General features: G+C 39.5%; 1 protein-coding gene across 1 annotated transcript; it reads left to right on the top strand.

Moving 5' to 3' along the window:
• Positions 1–2,694: 2,694 nt before the first annotated feature.
• On the top strand, positions 2,695–23,033 carry LOC129117050 (protein O-mannosyl-transferase TMTC1-like; the record flags this gene model as incomplete). The annotated part of the gene is made up of 6 exons (XM_054627630.1): positions 2,695–2,756; positions 9,670–9,859; positions 11,238–11,359; positions 17,032–17,199; positions 19,516–19,629; positions 22,890–23,033. Coding segments are annotated over exons 1-6 (797 nt in total), but the record flags the coding sequence as incomplete, so codon positions are not given.
• Between the last annotated feature and the right edge of the window lie 738 nt (positions 23,034–23,771).

Raw genomic sequence — 23,771 nt, 5'->3', positions numbered from 1 at the left:
CAATTAAATTGGTGAATGGATGGTGACTTTGAAGACTTTGTTACAAAAACTGTAGGAATGTATCAGTTAAACTGGATGTTAATTAATGACACAAATTCACAAATTTAAAATGCGAAACTCAAGATGTGGAAGGATCTATGGCCTGATTCGTCAACGTAAGAGAATTTTGATGGCCTGGACAGACTTGTGAAAAAATAAATTTTAAACCAGTAAGAATAATTGGTGTTTTCTAATATAGTGCAGCCAGGTATTTTTAAAGAATAAGACTATGGTTGTCAACAAATCCCATGAAAAGACCAAAATGTGTTCATCAAAACATTCTGACTTCCTGTTCGTGGCTCTCTGCTAACTGTTATATGCTGCTGGAAGCCGTCCTATGCTCGGAGGATAAGCTGTTTACTGCTGCTTGTGTTTTTCTCGTGGTTGAGGCACACAAGTCATTACAACGTCAACCCATTTCACTCAGACGGCGGCCTCTGCTCTGTGACTACCTCCGCTACCTGCTCAGCATCGGCACAACTCTGTCTCATATTCAGTCTCCAACCCTTTCATATCTGTGAGGGCTCTGCTCTGTTATACAATATTTAAAATAGAATTTTGTGTGTTCACAGTAACAATGAAGGAGGTGAGCATTTAAAAGGCCACAAAAGACAGCTAATTTGTGCATAAAGCACTTCTGACTGGAGGACAGCGTTGACTTAAGCCCAGAGAAAAAGTCTGACTGATCTTCTGTATGTCTCTGTGTCCCTCAGTCACCTGTCTGGCTCCAGATTCAGGGACCTCCACCACATCTGCAGCCCCTTCATCAAACGAGCCTGCCTCATCTCTGGCTATGTGAGTTTTTAAAACATTAACATTAAAAGTACCATACTGGTGGCTCCGCATGCAAGTCAATTGCCTACCAATTGTAAAACTTACCATGACTGTTGGCAATTTCCAAAGTAAAACACAGATGTTAAGATTGATACATAGTGGTATATGGTTTTTCTACAGTTTGGTTTATACTTTTGGGGAGTTGCATTATTATTGCATGTGAATACAGTTGAAAATTCTGACTGGTTAGAAAAAACGTTTGCTAATTATTACATTGAAATGTTGTATTACTCTTTTCATCTTATGTATAATAATACTTATATTTGCTTCCATTTTTCGTTGTTTATTGTATTGGTACACTGTAAATAGTCAACTCGAGGCCATTTAGCTGTCATAAACATAGCTCCTCTTAGTGTGTTTGAAGTGGGGTTGTATGAGGTACTTTTCCATAGTCAATGTATTACTGAATGTAGATGATAGACTAGTTTAGAGAAACGGGAAGGACTACCAAGAGGAGAGCAAAGTAATATACCGCTGTGGACAGCTAATTTGGCAATTGTGGGCCTATGTTGCCTGTTTAGAGACAAGTTGAGGAAAGAGTATTGAAAAGTTTGAAAGATGGGGGTATTGGATATTCTATATGGCTTTGAAAGTTATACTTCAACATGGATACAATGACCAGACTACGGTTTCCAACTAAGGAAAGAGTGAGCAGATAATGGAATTTTCCACCGTACTCGGCTTTCAAATTAAAGCTGGGATGGGTAAACATTTTTTGTTATGTCTGTCTAAATCCTGACCGCAATCAATAATTAGAATGCTCTGACAAAAACAACAAAAAAACAGGTATCTGTGGCTGTTTATAATAGCCTGTCCAATAATTTCATTGGGCAAGTACTAATAGTAGCCATGCAGGTCGTTCATAATGATAATTCTGGGGTGGTGGCTTTAAAGCGAGACCTGAATGGACGTGCTGTCAGTGTTGTTGACTTGGCGAATCTCTTGCTAAAAGTGACTTTAAAGCTAGTGCTGCGAGCTACTTTCAATGAAAAAAGAATTGTCAATATTAGCTTGTGTTCCCGTCTCTGTCTTCCTCGTGTGTCCCACCCACCAGAACTCCAGCCTGCTACTGCTTAAAAGGATTAGGATAATTAGCAACACGTTGTGCCAATTAAACTCACCATGGCACTGTTTCCCTGATTCACTCCCACACATCGCTCCCCTGCAACTGAGCACAGACCATGCCAACTGCCACGGGATGATTTTTTCTAAATCTAGCGTACTCTTCCTCGTTTCCCCCTAATCGTAACTTTGACGTGTGGGATATTTGACTCTAATATAAAGGGTAAAATAATTCTAACTATACATTCGGACATCAGCACAAATGGGGAAATGGCATTATAATTTGTAATTTTTAACACAGACATTTTCAGTAAAATAGATGCACCAGCGCAGGTGCAGTGTTGTCACGTGCAGCATTGTCAGGATCTGGTTCTTTTTCCAATATTTCAATATCACTAATGTTAAAAATGTATTATTTTGGTGGAACGTTTTGCTGTTTGTAATCAATACTTATAACATTTAAAAAGTAGTTGCAATCGATGGCTGCCAAAGCAAAGAATTGGTTGCAAATTTCTCAAAATGGTTGACAATGGCAAGCTGGCAACCCTTACTGTCAAGCCCTGAATTTGTTATTGTTTTTTATTTGTATCAGTTGTCAAAAAATAGACAATTTTCGACTAATTAAATGTGAACTCCTCTTCTCACCATTCTAGAATAAATTTCAGGCACAGAACTTGTCCTTGTAACTGTACTCATATGTTCCCCCTTCCTCCTCCAGGTGGTGATCATCATGTCAGTTAGGCTGTGGCTGATGGGGGATCCATGCCCCTCTTCTCTGAACAGGACAACCCTGCCTCCTTCTCACCACACCTGCTCACCAGGTCAGTGACACATAAACACACACACACACACACACACACACACACAAAAAAAAAAGCAAAGCAACGGATGAGAAGACAGCTTATATTTTAACTGAATTCAAATTCACCTCTTTTTGAGATATCTTTGCTTATTAATTATTATATACTGAGCCATACATAATCAATGACACTTTACCATCGGCCTTTAAGTGTATTTGGCTTTCAGGAGTAAGTAAGAAGATGGAGTTTTGCCTTAAACAACTAAGAATTTATTATTACAGATTACTATCTAATTTTGTTGTTTTTACACCGGAAGTGTCAATAATAATTTAATAATAGACATGGCAGATTTGGAAATGTTATTAGCTGACAATCATGCTTACACTAATATTGATAACTTATGCAATTATTGCAAATAACTGAACTTTCTCCATTAATAAAGAGTTCGTGTGACTTCAAGAGCAGTTCATAGTAAGTGTCAGGATTTCTAGCAAATATTTAGTGAATTGAGCAGAATATAGCAAATATGAAGCAAATGCAGGGCAATGAAAATGTAGTCATTAGCAGATGACAAATATGCAAGTATCTATCAGATTAAGATGAAAATGAATCACCCTCCGGAGCAATATAAAATAATAAAAAACAAAGGAATATGAAAATTGCTGGCAAGATCTGAATGAATTGAGATGATCCGGATGACATGATTGAATGCCATGGTTGCTATGACCAGAAGACCAGATCAATTCAGAGGGAGGAGTGAACAGCGGGTAGCCCTGCAGCCGAAACACCACCAGCACATCATATGCACATTTATAGAGAATCTGTGCAATTGTGCCAATTACAAAGCGAGCACTTTCAATGACGTTCACATAACGGATCGTGATGATGATCTTCTGAGGAAGATGAACACGTCATGCTTTACAACCTATCTTGAAGAGGAGTGCTCTTGTCGAGGCTGTTGCCAGATTGAGGCTGCTAAGATGCGATTGTGTTTCCAATGTGTCCCGCCCTATGAGGTAGGCGGCCCCTGTGCTGACTTGCTTTATCTGTGAAAACTGCAAAATCCGTAAAAACTACATTCAAGATCTTACAGGTGCAAAAATACTTTCGCCAAACTGGTTCCCCAACATTATACCAACAATGCCGTCTTACAGTCGTCCGCTTTTCAACAGACAGACCTGTGGTCAGTTTATAGTGCTTATACAACTATCTTAAAATATTTAGTTTAAAACAAAGTTGTTTAGCATATCTAACTTTTTTATTTTGATGATCAGTTTTTTTTGTTATGTTGCATTTTGCACAATAATATTTGTTTACATTGTGCAGCTGTTTCATGCATTCTGTTTCTGTATATATAATGTATATTGTATTAATTTGGGAGGCCAAGCAAACCATATACAAGTTAAGCGATCAGTGTATACATGATTTTCAAATGCCTTTTGTTTTTCCTGTTCCGATGGGAGGGTCCTGGTACAAAGGATGTTGTATGCATTTGTATAGTTTGTAAAGCCCTCTAAGGCAAATTTGTGATTTTGGGCTACACAAATAAATTTAATTTAAATTCCTGCTAAACAAATGAAATTTCCTATCAGCTGTACTGTGTTTTTACTAATAATTAGCATATATTAGCATGCTGTCCCGCTGAACTAATATGGTAAGCACAATGTGCTATGCCACTACAATACAGCCTGGCATAGCCACTAGGATAGCTGTAGACTCTTTAGTCTTGTGTTTCTGTGTTGTTGTTCCAGTCACATTTGTACCTAAAGGTGGCTATGGCTCACGAGTTAGACAGATTGACCACTAATCAAAAGGTTGGAGGTTTGAACCATATTAAAGGGATTCTCCAATCGAAACATCATTTTAACAATTTTCACTTTTTTGGCACTGTTAGGGAAAGAAAGATTTTCTGAAGATATGTATATATTTCTTCCTTTTCTTTACCAGATGTGTTTATTGGATCCAAATAAGAATGAAAATGAGGTGTGTGTGTGTGTGTGTGTGTGTGTGTGTGTGTGTGTGTGTGTGTGTGTGTGTGTGTGTGTGTGTGTGTGTGTGTGTGTGTGTGTGTGTGTGTGTGTGTGTGTGTGTGTGTGTGTGTGCTAAACCAAAATGTGTGTGTTAATTACGGTGAAACTGTTTTCTAAAATCCATGTGGCCTGACGTGACACCGGTGACAGTAATCAACTGGTATACCGCTTCGCCATCGTCTGTGAGACAGCATATCATTGAATCAGTCAATAGCACAGCATCAGATAAAAAAAGCTCTTTTCTCCCTCGGCCACCTGGGAAATTTATAACGGATTCTCATAAGCCTCTCTCTGTCCCTGCAGCTCACCTTCATTTTTGTCTCATTATTTCAACTCCCTGTTGTCTGGCTGAGCCTCCAGTATTCCCTCATCACCTCTCTGTGTGTCTGTCTGTCAGTGTGTCCTTGCTCCATCCATCCTGCTCTAGTCCTGGCCGTTCGACATTTACAGTGTGCAGGTAAAAAAATGAAATGGCTTTTTAATGTTGATCATGAGGTCCCAGCTTTCTCCAGGACTTGTTCTGGGGCCTCTACTATTCAACCTGTATACTTTTTATATGCTAGATCATTCAAGACAGTAAGATTCATATAACTTTGCAGATGACACAGATTTACTTAGCTCTCTCACTGAATTGTCATGATGCCCACTGTGCCATTAGCCTGCTTAGAACAAGTCAACAATTAAAGACAATACAGAAAATATAGCCATTATGGCACATTCTTTTTTTTTTACAGACCGCTCTAGATCTGTGATTTGTACGGATCCCTCCTCGCGGTTCAGAACGCATTTGAACTGTGGATTAATCACACAGTTTAACCACCATAGTGTGAAGTAAGTTTTAATGAAAATCGTTATCCGCTAACACTAGTGAGAAAATATGCGATCAGAAATGTGCATTAATGCTCTCTAGTAGCCGATCCCTAATAATGTAGAAAGTGAACAACAAATCCGTGTTTACAGGAGGAGAGCTGTTAACGGTTGCAGCACTGCTAATGGCTAATGTAATGGCTAAAGTAGAGAGGTTCCATTCAGTTACATTATGACCTGTTCAGGCACTTTTCAGTAAAAAATTGTTTTGGGCGAAGGTAAATCATAATGTTATCATGAAGTGTTCAAATGTAATCTTGTCATCTGTAAATTTGGTGAGAAATACAGTTGTTTGGCGGAGATGTTTTAACAGTAATTTAAATTAATATTAGAGAAGGAATTATGACCTTTCAACCTTAGTTCAAGCAGCCTATAATACATCATTAAAATTAAATTCTATCTACTTAGGTTTTCGATGGTTTGCTATCTTCATAGCTTGTATAGATATTTGGGACCCTGGTGGGAAAAATAAATGTGTAGCCTGATATACCAGCTGCATTAACAAAACAAAACAACACAACAAAAACAATTTGTATGTGCCAATAGGGATCATTGACGATCGGCAGTTGGTATCTGCGGCAAAAATGGGATCAGGACACATCTAAAAACTTAATTTGCTCTCTTTTTTCTTTAGTTCTGGTACGATAAGATCTGTGACTTAAATCAGTGTATAATCATTGTTTTATTTCCGGATGATTTATTTGATTCATGTGTTACATTTACCCCTGAATCTTTGATGTATTCGATTTAATGTTTATTTTCATTAATATTATGTTTCTCAATTTCCTTTTTACGATTTTTACACTTTATAGAGCCACATTCTGTCCCATATATGGGAGTATCAGTTAGTGTTATCCAGCTCTGCTCTGATTGGCCTAGTCTAAGAGCAGATGGACTCTCTATGATGCAGATTAATAATAATAATAATAATAATAATCAATCCTTTATTAGTCCCACAATGGGGAAATTATTTCTCTGCATTTAACCCATCCCGGAGGAGCAGTGGGCTGCAATGAAGCGCCCGGGGAGCAACTTGGGGTTAGGTGTCTTACTCAAGGACACCTCGGCATGTTGCTGGTAGAGGGGTTTGAACCACCAACCTTGTGGTTACGGGACAAGCGCTCTACCTCATGTGCCACAGCCGCCCCCCATTACAACCACTTAACTGATAAATGTGTTTGTGCAAAATAATGATATTGCTTGTTCTGCTTTGAGATGTCTATTTGATAACGCATGACAAAAGTACCTGTGAGATGGAACAATTTTCAGTTGAATTAGATATCCTGGAAGAAATCAGTTTGCTCATCTTTTTGCCTTCAGTTTATTTTTAATCAAGCACCTGTAGCCGTTTTCTGGCTATGCTCTATCTTATGCTTATTCTGGTTCCGATGTTGGTTTCCCCTCTAGATAAATGAGCTTAACAGAACATGTTTATTGTCTAAATGTATCAGACCAGGCACCCTGGTTGCATTTTTGAAAAAGAGCAGACTTTTTTATCCTACAACTCTGTTTCCTGTTGTCTAGTTGTGACTAAAATCAGTCAGGTTTTAAGAATATTTTTTGGTCTTTTGTGGCTTTATTTGATAGCCAGTACAGGGGTAGGGGAGGGTAAGACATGCAGCAAAGGGGTGTGGGTCGGATTCAAACCCTCACAGTATAAAACACTCATCCTTGGAGACTCAAACAAGACAAAAATGTTGATGCTTTTTATTTAAATAAATTAAAAAAACTCCTCCAAGCCATTTTGCTCATTTGACATATTTGCTTCATTGTATTGCTGCAAGCATGTGTGTGTGAAGAGGTATTGAACAGCTGAGAGCGCTGCCTCCCACCTGAAGCCTAGATCCTCTTCCCATCACATGAGGCTCAGGAGAGCAGAACAGCCTGGCGCCACCAGACAACTGATTAATTTTCTCCTGCTTCTTGATCCCTCACTCCTTTTTCCCCTCTACCCTCTGTTTCTTCTCTTGTATGTGAGCCTCGGTCAGTGTGAGAGTGTATGTATGCAGGCGCTCATGTGTGTGTAGGTGTGTGATTATTTGTGGTTAAAAGGCCTAGACCCATCAGAAGGACTGCTGGTGGAGAACATTCTGCTGTCAGCGGCACCTTGGAGGGCTGCCTTGGGGTGTGTGCGTTTGTGTGTGCGTGAGAGCGCAAGACAAACTCTGCAAGTCTCTTTATGCCTATTGACACAAGCCTGTGTTTATTTCACATTATTATTCTCTCCAACCGTAAATAATAAATGGTAAATGGACTGTACATGTATAGCGCTTTTTTGTCTCCGACCACTCAAAGCACTTTATCACTTCATGTCATCATTCACTCATTAACACCCATTCATACACTGATGACAGGGGCTACAATGCAAGGTGCCATGATTATCTAAGTATTCATACCCATTCATACACCGATGGCACAAGTCTTGCCTATTTCACATGGACTAGACACAGTCTAGTCTAGACACATTCGCCCCCATCAATCTGTTTAATAGCCAATCTGAACAGAAGTTAGAGGAGCACAGGGAGACGGCCGAGGGATCGGGAAGAGGGAGGAGCAGCACTCCTTTTTGTCTGTCTGACATGTTTTAATCATTATGCCCTCTGGTTCCAGCCCGTCAGCAGGTGGTTTCTCAGCCTTGTTGAGCTTCATGCTCTTCTGCTAAATTGTCGTGGAGGAAATCAATACCTAGCCTGCAGCAGGTCTTCACAGCCTTACCATTTAGAATTAAATTATTTTCCCATTTACATTATGATAAAAAAGGAATCGCTGGCTGGATCATATCAAGAAGCAATGTTTTTTTAGAGCGAATGAAGCTCTGCAATTATGAAACACGCCGGGGCACAGGAAAGGGGTAGGGATGGACTGGGGAGTGTACAGAGTGATGGACTATGACTTCAGAGTCCTGGGTTCACATCCTTACTTAGGGTTAGGTTTAGGCACCGAAAGCACTTTGGTTAGGTTTTTGTTTTTTTAATTGGGGTTTGTGGGGTGAACCCTTTTGGTGCACAGGCCTACTGACAATGGCAGTTATGGATTTCAGGGAAGGTAACTCAAACCACACCTACACTCTGGGTGTTGTTGTTTCTCAGACTAAAGACGGAGCTCTACAGGAGAGAATATCTGGTGGGGAAGAGGCTTTCTGGATTAAACCAGACCGAGAACCATCCCTATACCTAACCCAGTACTGTTGGTGCCTGAACATAGCCATAACAACTTTAATAATGCTGTAATCACTACAAGCAGGTTGGTTACTTTTAGCAGTCTGTGTGTGGTAACTCAAAGTGCTTTTTACATTCCATATCATCATTCACCCATTCACACCCATTCATACACTGATAAGGTGTCACCTGACCATCATGACTCTAACTCTAACTAACATTCATACACATTCATACACCGCAGGAACAGCCTGCAGGAACAGTTCCTGCGGGAGCAATTTGGGGTTAAGTGTTGTGTGTGTGTGTGTGTGTGTCCGTGTGTTGTGTTGTGTGTGTGTAGGGGCTTGCTCATGCTCCTTCTCTTTCTGCCCCTTACTCATTCCACCTCCTTCCTCCGACCAGGTGCAGTTCTATCCGACCCTGTGCCAGCTGTCTTAACTAAACAGGGAGCTGCCACACTGTAGACAGATCAATACTCTAGACAGCCATGCAGGTCTTGTACCCACTGAGAGACATGTAGAGAAAGGGAGAAGACAAAAACAGCCACAGAAAAGCAAACTAGTTAGAAGCATATCGATCGATGACATGACTCAGCAACATTTTTATCATTCAGTACACTGACTTGGCACATTGGGCTCTAAATGTCAGGCTAGAGAATTATTCCATATCAATATTCAACCTCCTTTTCATTTTAAACTCAGGTAGTTTAGTATTGAGATAAAGAGGATTATTAAAATGATTGATTGTAACTCTAGTTGTTTTTGATTATTGTTCACTGTGTGATTCAATTTTTATCTATTTTCTTTCAACCCTCTACGTGCCTCACATCCACCTTCTCTCTTTCTCCTCATCCTCCATATCTCTATCCCCTCCCCTCAGGATTTTGACCTATTCTTACCTACTGTCTTTCAATGCTTGGCTGCTGCTGGCCCCCGTCATGCTGTGTTACGACTGGCAGGTGGGCAGCATTCCCCTGGTGGAGTCCCTGTGTGACATGCGCCTCGGGGCCACCGCGCTGCTGGCCGTCGTGATGGTTGCTCTAATCCTCCACTGCGTCTTCTCACTGCAGGTAAGAGAAAGAAAATGATAAGTAGATGGGAAGGGCCTAAGAATGCAATTCCCATGAACTCTGTTGCCTCCTGATGCCCTCTGTCCTCCTCGCATCATGTAACTAATATAACTACATCATTTGAAGAGGTGTAAACCTCGTAACATTGTTCACATAAAAACCCCATGGTTACATCACAAAGGAGTGTCAGTTAAAAACTCGGCATTTTCCATTAAATCTCAAGCAGTGCATCTATCAGTCATTGCAAATACCCTAAAATTAGACATTATAGAACACAGAGAAGAATAAGTATCAATCAATTTTGGGGAAATGTTGAGCTTCGCATTTTATTTGAAATGGGTTAAATTGTTTCAGTCTAATTATCTACCTCCCACACTTAAGTCCCGGGTAAGATACACCAACAGCTTCTGAACAAAATGCCATGAAATTAGACATTCAGATAGATGGATATTCAGGGCCTCACAGTTTGAACACAAGGCTTACTAACTCCCTGACCTTATGTCTGGCACCACTATCAGGCCGAAGTTTCAACGTGATAAACAATTTGTTCATGACAGTGGTTCTTGACAAGTAAGTGCTACCTGATAACTATCCACTTGACATCCATGGAATTTGCAGTGGATATTCATGGTCCCAAGTCATTGTTTTTTTTAATGTTCCAATGAACTCTCCTCTAGTAACACCTTCAGGACAAAACCTTCAGGATGAAAATTGGAAGATCTGATTTGATCATCTTAATGGGACTGAAGACACAACCCCGCATCAACGCAGTCCCTTCAATATCATTTATTAAATTAGTTAATTCTTCTTCCTCCGCTGTTGGATTAAGTCTTTAATTTCCCATTATATCCTAATATGTAAGGCAAATTGCATAAGCATAGGGAAAAATCAGGAAATGCCGACCAGAATATGTGCAGACCCCACAGTATCATTTCTGGCGCCTGGGTCTGCCATCCACTGGTTGCAACACAGCCAAAATCCAAGATGGTGATGGCCAAAATGCTGAATAGGTGACGCTACAACAACTACGTCCACTTCTTATATACAGTCTATGGTCTCCTCCAGTCAGGGATGGTATAACTAGCTGTCGATGAGCCTGTCCACAGCAGAACAAACCTCTGATTGGTGTGACACTAGTAAGAGACACGTCTCTTGGTCTCATAACTGATAATGAGCATGACCTCTGAACCCGCGAGGGCCTTCTGTCTCAGCCTGTTTAAGGCATGTCTGTTCAAATAGACACAGAGGGAGGTACGGTAGAGACTGTATGCTATGAAAGATGAATAGCCTCAGATACTGGCTCTCTAGGAATTAATTTATTCAAAAATGTAATATGTATTTCTTCTCTCTCTCTCTCTCTCTCTCTCTCTCTCTGCAGAGACAGGAGAGCAGACAGGTGTTGGTTGGAATGTTGTTTCTGGTCTTCCCCTTCATTCCTGCCAGTAACCTTTTCTTCAGGGTGGGATTTGTTGTAGCGGAGAGGGTTCTCTACATGCCAAGGTGAGTGTGTGTGTGTGTGTTTGTGTTAATATGCGCGTGTACCAGTATTGATACAGTACCAGTCAAAAGTTTGGACACACCTTCTCATTCAACTACTTTTAAGAATATAAAATATAAAACATATTCTGGTTTGTTGAGCATTTGTTTGTTTACCACATAATTCCATATGTGTTCCTTCATAGTTTGGATGTCTTCAATATTAATCTACAATGTAGAAAAAAATAATAAAAAAATAAAGAAAAACCATTGAATGAGAAGGTGTGTCCAAACTTTTGACTGGTACTGTATATTTAATGTGTATGATTTCAACTCTCACTCTTCTATATAGAGTTAGTGCTGTAAATTAATTTATCCATCTTGTAGGCTCTGATCAGGATCGATATACATTGTGCAACACAAATATATATTTTTCTTAAGTATTTATCTCCGATTAAGACCCTTCTATTCTTAAAACAAGACGGGATAGACAACTAGTTTTCAAATGTTGTCTGCCGTGGACACTTCTCCTATTATATATATATATTTTAGTATATTTTATTATATAAAAACATAACATAGATAAATCATATTACAGTGCAGGAAGAGGCAGAAAGCTCTCTGGGCTTATTTGAAGCCTCCACCTATATCAGTGGTTCTCAACCTTTTTTCAGTGATGTACCCCCTGTGAAATACTTTTTTAGCCAAGTACCCCCTAACCAGCGCAAAGCATTTGTTGGTTGAAAAAAAGATGTAATACTAAGCGCTCTGCCATCAGTGTCTGATTTATTAAACTGTCAACACTGACGATTGCATTGTTGCATTCAATTCAGTTTATGAACTTACACTTATATTTTATTGAATATTTATTAAATAACAATTTTTAAAGGATTTCTGAATGGATGCTAATTTTAAATATATTTTTTAAAAATCTCACGTACCCCCTGGAGTGCCTTCACGTACCCCCAGGGGTACACGTACCCCCATTTGAGAACCACTGACCTACGTATATAATATAAAAATGTCACAATACTATAACGAATACATAAAGAATATACACAAGATATGATATACAATACATTATAAATAACAAAAAAGAAAGTGTGTGTGTACAACATTTCTTGTTTATTGTGACAGTGTAAGAAAAGTTTATACTGCATTTTTATAACCTGAGAGCATTCATTGACCTATCTGACATGCATACAAATGTATGTAGCCCAATCTGACACAGATTACAATAAAGATTTGAGTGGAACCATTAGTGCCATCCCATTACCATTGGGTAGTTAATTATTAAAAGGATTTGGGTGTGAGGTCAAATGCGGGCGGGGTCAGTGGATTTATTATCAAAGACAGTCGAGACAAAATCTCTGATCAAGGCACTGCCAGTCATTCTAATGAAGATTATTTTAAACATTTGAAACATGATTTTTACAACTTTAATCTCAATCTTATACCATTTATTAGAAAAAAAAAGATTGGTTACAGTTTGAAAGCTGAGATTTGGAAACAAAGTAACATCACTAAAACTCCATGTTTGAGAGAAAACGGTGACAAACAGTAAAATTATTATACAAATTGTCTGTTGAACTTGAGTTTGAACTTTTTGTAATTGTGTTTACAGATTTCCTGCAATGATGGGTTTATTTCTGATATTTATTATGCGTTCCACTTTTGGTTTGATCTCCTGATAATGTAGTTGAGATAATCTGGATTTAAAACCTGGGTACAATGTTATCACTGTAGTAACCAACTGGAAATTGTCCATTTAAAGTAAACTAAAATAAACACAATTAAAGAGATATGATTTAAACTGTGAATAGTCATGAAAAGCATGTCTGGATCAGTTGTACTTGTCTTAGTCACTAATGATATTAAGTGTTCAGTAATTTGGGATATAAATCGTTTGAAAGAGGTAATGAGGTGACGATCAATCGCCTGGCATTAGGTCCAGAGAGTACTGTGTCTTTGAAAATGAAGTGTGAGGTTTGGATTAAATGCAGCAGAATGCCATGGAGGCCTGCCAACTCTCACGCTTTTCTCTCTGTGACTCACGCAATTAACACGTTTCACATGCTCTCACACCACACGTCCATTTTCTAAAGCAGTCAAAAAGAAATGTTTAACTGATATGTCCTTTTAAACTATATATCTATAACTGGAAACATAAATGTGTGCGGCAATGTTTAGAATAAACAGCTGACAAATCTGACACTGGAAATAATAGGCTATAAAAGCAGGATAAACAGTGATGATCCATATAATTGAGGATAATTAAACCTGCAACAGGCAAATTTCTTTAATTCAGAAGAGTAGGGCTTTTTGCTATGTTTTATTATTATTTTATGTTCAGACTTTCTTTAATGAAATATATTTGTTGGAACTTAGATAGTGTTTATGTTTTATTGCTCTTTGAATCAGACTAGTATATGGCCATTTAAAACATATGTCCAGTAGTGTTCTTCATGACCAGAATTTGGGAATATTAACAGCTATATTGACCGTAAAAAAAAAAACAGTCTAGTGTAAACCTGGACCGGCAGGCCAAGGGTGTGGGGCATCCATGATGCTTGGTGATCAAAAGCAGTCAAAGTTGGAAGTTGATGTGGCGTATGTGTGCATATCAGATTACATGCAGAGGCAGGTGTGACATATGTTGAATTAAATCAGGTGTAGTGTACATCACACACATAGGCACACGCTCTGTCAATTCACGTAAACGCCTATATAACACAACCCCCACCAGCGCTACACCTACCTCACATGTATGTAACGCCTGTGTCTCCATTGTGAGTCCCCATTGTTGGTGTGGAGAGGATAGCAAGCTAACACGCTATACAGGAATGTATAATGCCTGCTCTTTACTATGTTTTTGCATTGTCATTGTAAGCATGTTAGCATGCTGACATACCTACTATTCCTATGCTGCCAACCCTCACACATTGACCGTAACACTCATGCAATTGACACTTTTCACAAAATGTCACGCCAAATGCCCCTTTTCTCATGCAGAGAATAACTAATTTATAACCTATAACATATGAATGAGGATATTTAAACCTTTAACAAGTGCAGCTGCTTACTCTGTCAAAAAGAAAAGTGAGGTATAAAAAATAACTGATTGCCACCAAGGCTACTGAGTGGTTTATCCTCAGAATCAGCAACTGTGTCTTCTTTCTCTGCACAGTGTTTCCTTTTATCTCTTTACCTGCATAAATCTGCTGTTAGCCATCAAGACGACACCGTGGGCCTGTGAACCCAGCGGCTAGCCCAGATCACTGTCGGGCTCAATTTAAACATGCTGTTGTGCAACCCTTGTTAAAAAAACCTGGACTTGATCCTACTGTTTTGTCTAATTTCAGACCTATCTCCAAACTGTCTTTTCTGTCAAAAGTCCTGGAAAAGATTGTTCACTGTCAGCTCATGGACTTTATAAATGGACAGAACATTATAGAGATTTTCCAATCTGGTTTTAAAACATTACACAGCACCGAATCAGCGCTGCTTAGAGTTTTTAATGATATATTTTAGCTACTGACTCTGACCATAGTGTTGTCCTTGTGCTCCTAGATTTGACTGCAGCCTTCGACACAGTAGACCATGACATCCTCATTGCTCGTCTGGAGCAGTGGGTGGGTGTCAGAGGCACAGCATTACAATGGTTCAGGTCTTATTTAACCCAGCGGTTTTTCTGTGTTAGCCTTGCTGAGCATGTGTCCTCCACTGTCCCGCTATTACATGGGGTTCCGCAGGGTTCGGTGCTTGGCCCCCTTTTATTTTCCCTTTATTTACTCCCACTTGGCTCAATTCTTAGGAAGCATGGTATTTCTTTTCATTGCTATGCTGATGACAGCCAGATTTATGTTCCTCTTAGAAAGTCAGAAGCGTACAGCATTAAGCCTTTGTTAGACTGCCTGCAAGACATTAAAGCTTGGATGTCCCTAAACTTTTTAAATTTTAATGAAAAAAAGACAGAGGTTATGGTTTTCAGTGGCTCTGGTGTGTCCCCCCTGGTTGACCTAGGCTACCTGGAACAGTTCCGTAGGCCAATCTTAAATAACCTGGGGGTTAAGGTGGACACTGACCTCAAATTTGACACCCAGGTAAAAGCTGTGGTGAAGTCCAGCTTCTTCCAGCTAAGGCAGCTGGCAAAAATTAAACCAATGCTTCAGAGACAGCATTTTGAAACAGTAATCCATGCGTTTGTGACCACCCGGCTGGACTACTGTAATGCACTTTACATGGGGATTAGTGAGGCCTCCATTGCCCGCCTCCAATTAGTTCAAAATGCCGCAGCTCGTCTCTTGACTAACACTAGAAAGTACGACCACATTACACCTATTCTGGCTTCATTGCACTGGCTACCTGTACGTTTTAGGATTCATTTTAAAATACTTTTATTTGCGTTTAAAGCCTTAAATGGCCTTGCCCCACCATACCTCTCCGAGCTGCTAAAACCCTACACTCCTAGCCGTTCTCTTAGGTCAGCTGACCAGCTGTTTTTGGCCACACCCCGTACCAGGCTAAAACACAGAGGAGAACGTGCCTTTGCGGTAGCAGCCCCAAAATTGTGGAACACTTTGCCACTCCATATTAGACAAACTACATCCCTGTGTCTCTTTAAAACCTTGGTAAAAACGCACCTTTTTTATTTGGCCTTTGGACACTAGATGGCGTGTTGATGTGATGTAGAAGTGTTGGGTGGGTCATGTGTTTTTACTTATTTTATACTTATTTTATCTCTTTTTCTGTGTGCAGCACTTTGGAAACCCTTGTGTTTGTTTAAACTGTGCTATATAAATAAAGTGGATTGGATTGGACTGTCAAGTGCACCTTGCCAAGTATGTTAAAAGCGTGCCACATGCACTTTCGGTGATTTCTGGGCTAGGCCCCTGTGGAGCAGTTGGCCACACGGTGGGATCAGAAAGATCGCATTTTAGCTTTCAACGTCATGACGCACTCTCCAAAATAACACGCCTCTTCCAGTGCAGAATAACGTGATAACATTGCACTTCTGTCCGTCCTGGGAGAAGGACGGTAGGTTTTTTGGGGGGAGTTTTTTCTGTGCCGATGTGATGGTCCTGGTATAGAGGATGTCGTATGTGTACAGATTATAAAGCCCTCTGATGCAAATTTGTGATTTTGGGCTATACAAAATAAATGTAATTAAATAACATTGAAATGAATAGAACAACAGTTCACATAATCATGGAGCAACGAATTAGATTTTGACAAAACATGATTTTGATCATAACTCGAGTTGCTAATTATGACAATTTCACAGTAATGTCTAATAGGATAAAATGATGAAGTGATGACATTTCGGACAGACATGGATGTAAACTGCTACTTGATTGGTTGAAGGAGCCAAAAAACTGCGAGGCAGTAATCCTACTTACCATGTAATTTAAGTCAAATGATATGGCAAAAAATGGTGAGATGTTGTGTTTTTATGGGAAGCAACAGCACCCACCCATGTTTAGAATGTGTGCACCCATGGGACCTGGAGTGATTTAGGTGAAAGGCACCACCAGGGTGTGTAACGTTATGTCACAATGTTTTGAGGAGGCTGTGTTGAGCGATGACAGTGACTGTAAGAGGATGTAGGACGGCTGTAATGAATAACACTTTTTTTGTCTCTCACCCTCCTGTCTCCCCTCACTTACATCCTCCCTCCTCCTCCTCTCCTCTTCTAGTATGGGTTATTGTATCCTGGTGGCTCATGGCCTAGGTCGACTTTGTTCGGCGGTGGGCCGTTGGGGAACCACAGTCCTCAGTGTCTCCATGCTGCTGCTTCTCCTGCTCTTCTCCTGGAAGACCGTCCAGCAGAACCATGTCTGGCTCTCCAGGGAGGCGCTCTTCCGGTAAGGAGAGATAGTGTGTGGGGGTGTGTGTGTGGGTGTGGGTGTGGGTTTGGGCATCTTTTACCATCCTGTGGGGACATAAATCTGATTACATAGGTACCATGTCGTGAATTGTCTTTTTTGGGAGGAACAAAATGAGGACCATTTCATGCACGTAAGCCTGAAGTCCCCATATTGTAATCATTTTTGGGATGAAGTCTTGGTTTAAGGTCATGTTCAGGTTAGATTAAGGTTTAGGGTTATGATCAGGCTGGTAGTGGTTATGCTTAGGGTGAGTCTCCAGGGAATAAATGTAAGTCAATGTAATGTCCCTAAAAGTCACAAAAAACACGTCTTTTGTGCTACAAGACAGTCAAAATATGGCAAAACATTTCTTATTTAATTGCCAGTGTAGCATGTGGTCCCAGTACTCTAATGACAACTATTTGCTCACATTCAGGCTCATATCAGCAGATTTTCAGTACTAATATACTAAGTGGTGAAGACATTGCTACTTTGGACTGAGCCTAAACAAAAAACAACAGGAAGTTAGTTATTCTAATTTGGCCCATTGAATTGGCCACCCATCAACACAGTCAACAGTAGAAGCAGCTGGGACACACTCATGGAGGCAATTAAGGTAACTCAAAGCTGCCCTTAAATCCAGCATCGTTTACATCCATGTTTACTAGCTTGCGGTTTTCTTCCCAGTCTTTGTTGGTGCACTGCTGCATTTCTTTCTGTATTACCGGCTACTGTTGACTGGTGGAACAGTGTGAGAACATTGGGAGGAATTTGTAATGCATCACTGGTGCATAAATGTGCATCATTGTGCTCATGCACAGAACAAACAAATCCTGGACTTACACATGAAAATATAATATGAATCAAACTGCTCCATCGCGCTACTACAGGTAGATAACGGGGAACCTTTAAAATTCTGTTTGGAGTTGTAACTCAGTAAATTCTGAACACAGACACATGATACAAATATATATAGATTCAGTGTGATTTAATATATTAAGATTCAGTGTCATTTAACTTTTTGATATCTATAAAGAGCTCTTAATGCTCCTTATTCCCAAACTAGCCGGAATTATAATGTTGTTTCTTCTCAGTCAAATTAGTCCAGTCATAGTTATCTGATTTATTCACTGGAGGGCAGATATTATAAGATGTTGACAACCTGCAATAGTACACTCCAGATACAGCTTAACAATTACATATGGACTATTAAAAATAAACATGCACCGTGTAAAATGCTGTTTGGAAGCTGCCAGTCTCTTTTTATAATGGTTGTTGTTGTTTGTGGTAATAACTGTCAGCACACTGCTGTCATTATTTGTTGATTTGTCATTGGTACATACAACAACACAATGTGTTTGTTTTATTGATGTGTGTTTGTGTGTGTTTTACTTGTCTTGTGGGGACATAAATGTGATTACACAATGGCATGTCCCCATAACTTTAATCATTAAATTTAGGGTGGAGACTTGGTTTAAGGTTAGGATTAGATTAGGCTTTTATTAGTTAGGATAGGTCTCCAGAAATGAATGTAATTCAATGCAATGTCCCCAAAAGTCCTGGGGAAGACATTATATTGACAAAAACATACTGTGTGTGTGTGTGTGTGTGTGTGTGTGTGTGTGTGTGTGTGTGTGTGTGTGTGTGTGTGTGTGTGTGTGTGTGTGTGTGTGTGTGTGTGTGTGTGTGTTGTGTGTGTGTGTGTGTTTGTGTGTCATATAAGTTTAACATGCTGTTTATTGTTTGTTAAATTACTATTAATCAGTTGATTTATTTATTTATCTATCTATCTGATGGCGTCCACATTATGACGTCTCTGGCTCTTCCCATCCATGACAGATGAGAGTGAGACAGCAACAGTGAAATTATAAAGCCTTGAAGTGATTTTTTTCTCCCACCTTTCTTTCATATTCCAGTCAGACCTGCAAATGTTAGAGGACTGAAACTGTGTGTGTGTGTGTGTGTGTGTGTGTGTGTGTATGTGTCATATGTATAGTATGTGTGTATGGGGGAAAGTCAATTATTGCTAATGTTTGTGTGTTCACAGACAGGTACACCCAGTTAAAAAACATTGAAAAAAAATCAAATTTCAGATGGAACGGATAAAATAAAACAAAAAATAGCAGAACAAGCACCTTTCAAACTCAGAGATCCAATGTCAAATACAAGGACGTCATTTAAATTACAGGAGCACCAGTGAATTCATAGAAAAACAGGAGATCATTGTGGCTGTGATTATTTACATAATAAATAAATTATTTAGATAATCACATGCCTCCTCCTCCCTATCCCTCCTCTTCCTCCTTGTTTCAGCTCTGGTATCCAGACTCTGCCACACAATGCCAAAGTCCATTACAACTACGCCAACTTCCTGAAAGACAGCGGCCGGCACCAGGAGGCCATTCACCACTACACCACTGCTCTCAGGTCTGACTAAACTAAAGCGCTCTGACTGTGACAATCCAACACTCTCTAAGTCACACAGTGTGTTGGCAAAGTTTTTTTCCTGTTGCTAATAGAACTGTTTCATTTATGTTCCTGTTTCATGTCAAACACTCTCTATTGGGTCACAAAGTCAAAGTGTCCTTCATTTAAACCGTGGGTATGCCCTGTGGCTACCCTAAGCTTCAAATCATATTGCAAATGCTACAAAATGTTGAATTGACACTGTGTGCTGCTGATCAGTTCAAGAGCCTCTAGTCAAACATTAGGAAGTGTCCAGGGAAAACTTTCAACAACAAAAAAAAAAGCATTCATTCAGCAGTCAAGAATCTCAGAATCCGTCCTAGGAATCAAGTTGGAGGTTGGTAATCTTGAGAAGCTAGCAAAAGAACGCTATGTTTTTCCTGTACCGATGTGAGGGTCCTAGGACAGAGGAATTGGCATGTGTACAGATTGTAAGACCCTTAAAACCCAGTCCAGTGTTGCAAACTCCACTCCAATGAAAGTAGCTACAGCACTAGTTAGAAAAGTGCTAAAACTAGCAAGAATGTCGCCAATCGGCAACACTGACATTCGGGCGGATTGAAATGTTTGGACAGGCTTATTACAGTCATGGAACAAAAATATCACTGATGTTTTTGAAGAAGATTTCCAACCCTACTGTTAAGCTAACACTTAAAATACTTCTAACTCAAAGTTATGTGTGAATGCAGCTTGTTTTTACATAACATGAGGCTGCTCTGTTGAGGAACAAATTAATCTGTGCAATCGTGGAGCAGCTGTACTTGCAAGATTTATTTCTGCAAAAGTTTTGTTTGGTTGTGGCAGACCTAAATTGTTGTTTCAAAGCCACATTAAGCCTTTCGCTGAAAGGACCTGAGGACCTTGATTAATGTACTTTTATATCCTGCAGAAGGTCCATCATGATTAAGTTTCACCAAAACAGTGTCTTTTAAAGAGCATCACTCCTGCTGCTTGTTCATGTGTGTGTGAGAGCTCCTGTCGCACACTGACTAAGCACCATCAGGTCAGAGCCAAAATGCCACAGCTAGATGTGTATGTAATCATGTGACTGGGGACTAGGTATGTCCTTGTGTGTTTAAGAAAAAGGAATAACAGGAGCCTTTTCCTCTTATCTAGCAAGATCTAAGCCTCCTGCCCCATGAGAGTAAGGCATAAATGCTCTCTCAGCACTGACATTACTGCTAATGTGAAACCATCAGATCCCAATTGTTTCCATTGCTTGTATCCATCTAATCTGTAATCTACTGGTTTGACACATTTGTGTTGAATCAAACAAGCAGAGTTCAGTCAAAATGTTATGAAGTTTAATGCAAATACAGGAACATAGTATATTGCAAATTAGTTACACAAAGCTTGAGCAGGTTAAATTACGTAGCATAGACAAGAAAGAGGCATTGAAGATAGGAGGGTAGTTCACACTTGTTTACACAGATAAGGTGAACATGGAGTGAAACTGAAACATATATTTTAATTTTATTTTTATTTTTTATTTATTTATCTTAATCTGTTTCTCTGTACTTGAGCTGCTGCAACACCCAAATTTCCCCCATGGGGATCAATAAAGGAATATCAATCTAAAGCACAAAATGTGGATTAATCCGTTGCTGAAAATAGTCCCAAAATATAACCTCTTTCAGTGACCAGTGGTTAAAGAAATTAGATTGAAGTAATGAAAGTGTACAATTCTGAGTTTTTATAGAACCAATGAGCTTAAAGCTGACTGACACAGACAGAGAGACAGTATTGAGGGGCCGACTGTTGGTTTTGGTCTGTACATATGTTTTATAAATTAACGTCTTTTTCTTTACAGTCAAAGGTAGACCGACAGATTTTATTTGATAGGAGAGTTTGGCATTGTTGCCTTATAAACTAGATCGTTTTTATTTACAATTCCAAGAATAAGATGCGTTTTTGAACATTTCACCCATTTACAAGAAGTAAAATGTGTTATATAAATATTTGGTGCATTTTTGACACGTATTTGGCACATAATGGATGGCCACGAACTCAAGGTAACTGTATGTAAAATAAGGCAATATTATCGGACTTCTAAGCAATCATGCACAATATACTGGGTTTTATCTAACATACACATATTGTATTGCATTACATACACTCTAACACTCTGAAAGAGTGTCCATTAGGTGTCCCTGTCATTGGGGAGGCTTCCTGAGGAACCAGAGATGTGGCTTCATGTGTTTCTTCTAATGGTTTCACCTCTCTTCGGTCCTCTCTTCGGATTGGTTCATCTGGAATCTATTAATCTGTGTATATGTGTAGAATTTTAAACCTCAGTTTTTGATGGTCTTCAGGCCTTGGCCAAAATGTTGGTGCTGTTAGTTGTTTTAACAGAGATATGTCTTTAAAGAAGATTAAAAATAAGGGTTGCCAATTATAGGGCTGAAAAATGTAAGGAACATATCCCAATGTTCCAAAATAACTTTGTGACGTATATTGCCTGCATTTGTGGTCTACATAATGTTGAGCAAAAATACTTTTGACTATGCATAGTCAAACTTATTTGATTATATACCAATACAATCAGATCAAATAATGAATAGTTGATGTTATTGAGGTCCTCCTAGAGCAACTAAGCTCTGTTGTTGTTTCACTCGCTGTCTCTCATATTTAGTTGGCCAGTTACTGAGGTTGTGACCTACTGAACCAAACCAATATTATATAACTTACTCATTACCTAACTAGCAAATGTTAGCAAACAGACTCTCGCTGCCTTAGGACCCCCAGGACCCTAATCAGCCCTTTTTAATGGCCTGGATCCATAAGCTCTTTTATTCTTAGCAAAGGCATGTGATCCCCTTGAACTATTAAAAAACATTTTCCATCAGTTTATCCATCTTCTTTGCGGTTGGTGCAGTTTAGTATCTTTAAACTCATAACAAGTTCAATATCAAAGATATGCATACATATACAATGTAAAAAAGTATTTCAGATGTAAAACATTTCATTAACACAGTTTTGGCATTTTTTCTTGTACTTGTTCATGTATGACCATTCCAGATTTCAAGACTTTAGACCAATCTGAACCATTTTTGTGGCATTTTTCCATTATACCGAATATAGTCTTTTGGAACACATGGGCTAAGTTAACGAAAACACAACAATTCTTAGTTTCAAGTAATTAGGCACTAATGAAATGTTGCCTAATGTTGCTGTCCTGTCTGTTGCTTTTCTCCCCTCCTATTTTTCTCCCCTCCTATCAGGTTATTCCCTCGCCATGCCAGTGCCATGAACAATCTCGGCACTCTGACACGCGACCCAGAGGAGGCTGAGCGCTATTACAGGAAGGCACTGGACACCAACCCCCAGCATAATCGAGCTCTCTTTAACCTGGGAAACCTCCTTAAGTAAGACACACAAACACTTTAAAGTGACACCTAAAGTGAAAGATGGTTGGAAAACAAAAGAATAGTAAAAGAACCCACTTTTGATCACACATTACAAAAGCTTGACCATCACTTTGTGTAATGTGACAGAAGCTGAAGATACCCCTCGCAGGTGGACACTTTGCTTATACCATGTGAACAGCTCTTGAAAGGTTTCTAGTGGAAAGGAAGGTTTTGTTTTTGCAAAGCTCTCCAATGTGCTTTCAAAATTGACAATGACCCTCACAGCTGGACACAGTCTTAATGGTTCCAACAGCAACTTTGTAATGGTTGCTATAAATTATCCTCTTTTTACCTCGGCTCCCCAGTATGATCACAACAATTCTGAATTTCTGATGGGCAGAGGGAGGTTGCTCTGTGTGGACGCAGTCTCTTCGGGTATCTAGGCATTTTGGATCTTGGATCGTTGGAGCTCTGGTGACAGTGTTCGGCTTTCTTTGGTCATCTTCTTCTTGGAGGTTCAGCTTGAACAGTTTTCTTCTTTTCCATCTCTCTCTCTCTCTCTCTCTCTCTCAGAGGTGACGCTGAAACATCTCATCAACGCCTTTTGTAGCTGGCTGAGTCACTATGGCATCTTTTCAATATGGATTTTCATTCTAAGGTCTTATGTTAAATGACAATTTTAACTGCTATTGCCCGAAGACGTTGCATATATTAACAGTTCTGAGACAGCTGTATCAATGGGGTTCATTTAGGGTT

The sequence above is a fragment of the Anoplopoma fimbria genome, unplaced genomic scaffold (assembly GCF_027596085.1).
Source record: "Anoplopoma fimbria isolate UVic2021 breed Golden Eagle Sablefish unplaced genomic scaffold, Afim_UVic_2022 Un_contig_13264_pilon_pilon, whole genome shotgun sequence".
NCBI lineage: Eukaryota > Metazoa > Chordata > Actinopteri > Perciformes > Anoplopomatidae > Anoplopoma > Anoplopoma fimbria.
Note: the sequence above shows the minus strand (reverse complement) of the source record. Positions and strands in the feature narration are given on the sequence as shown.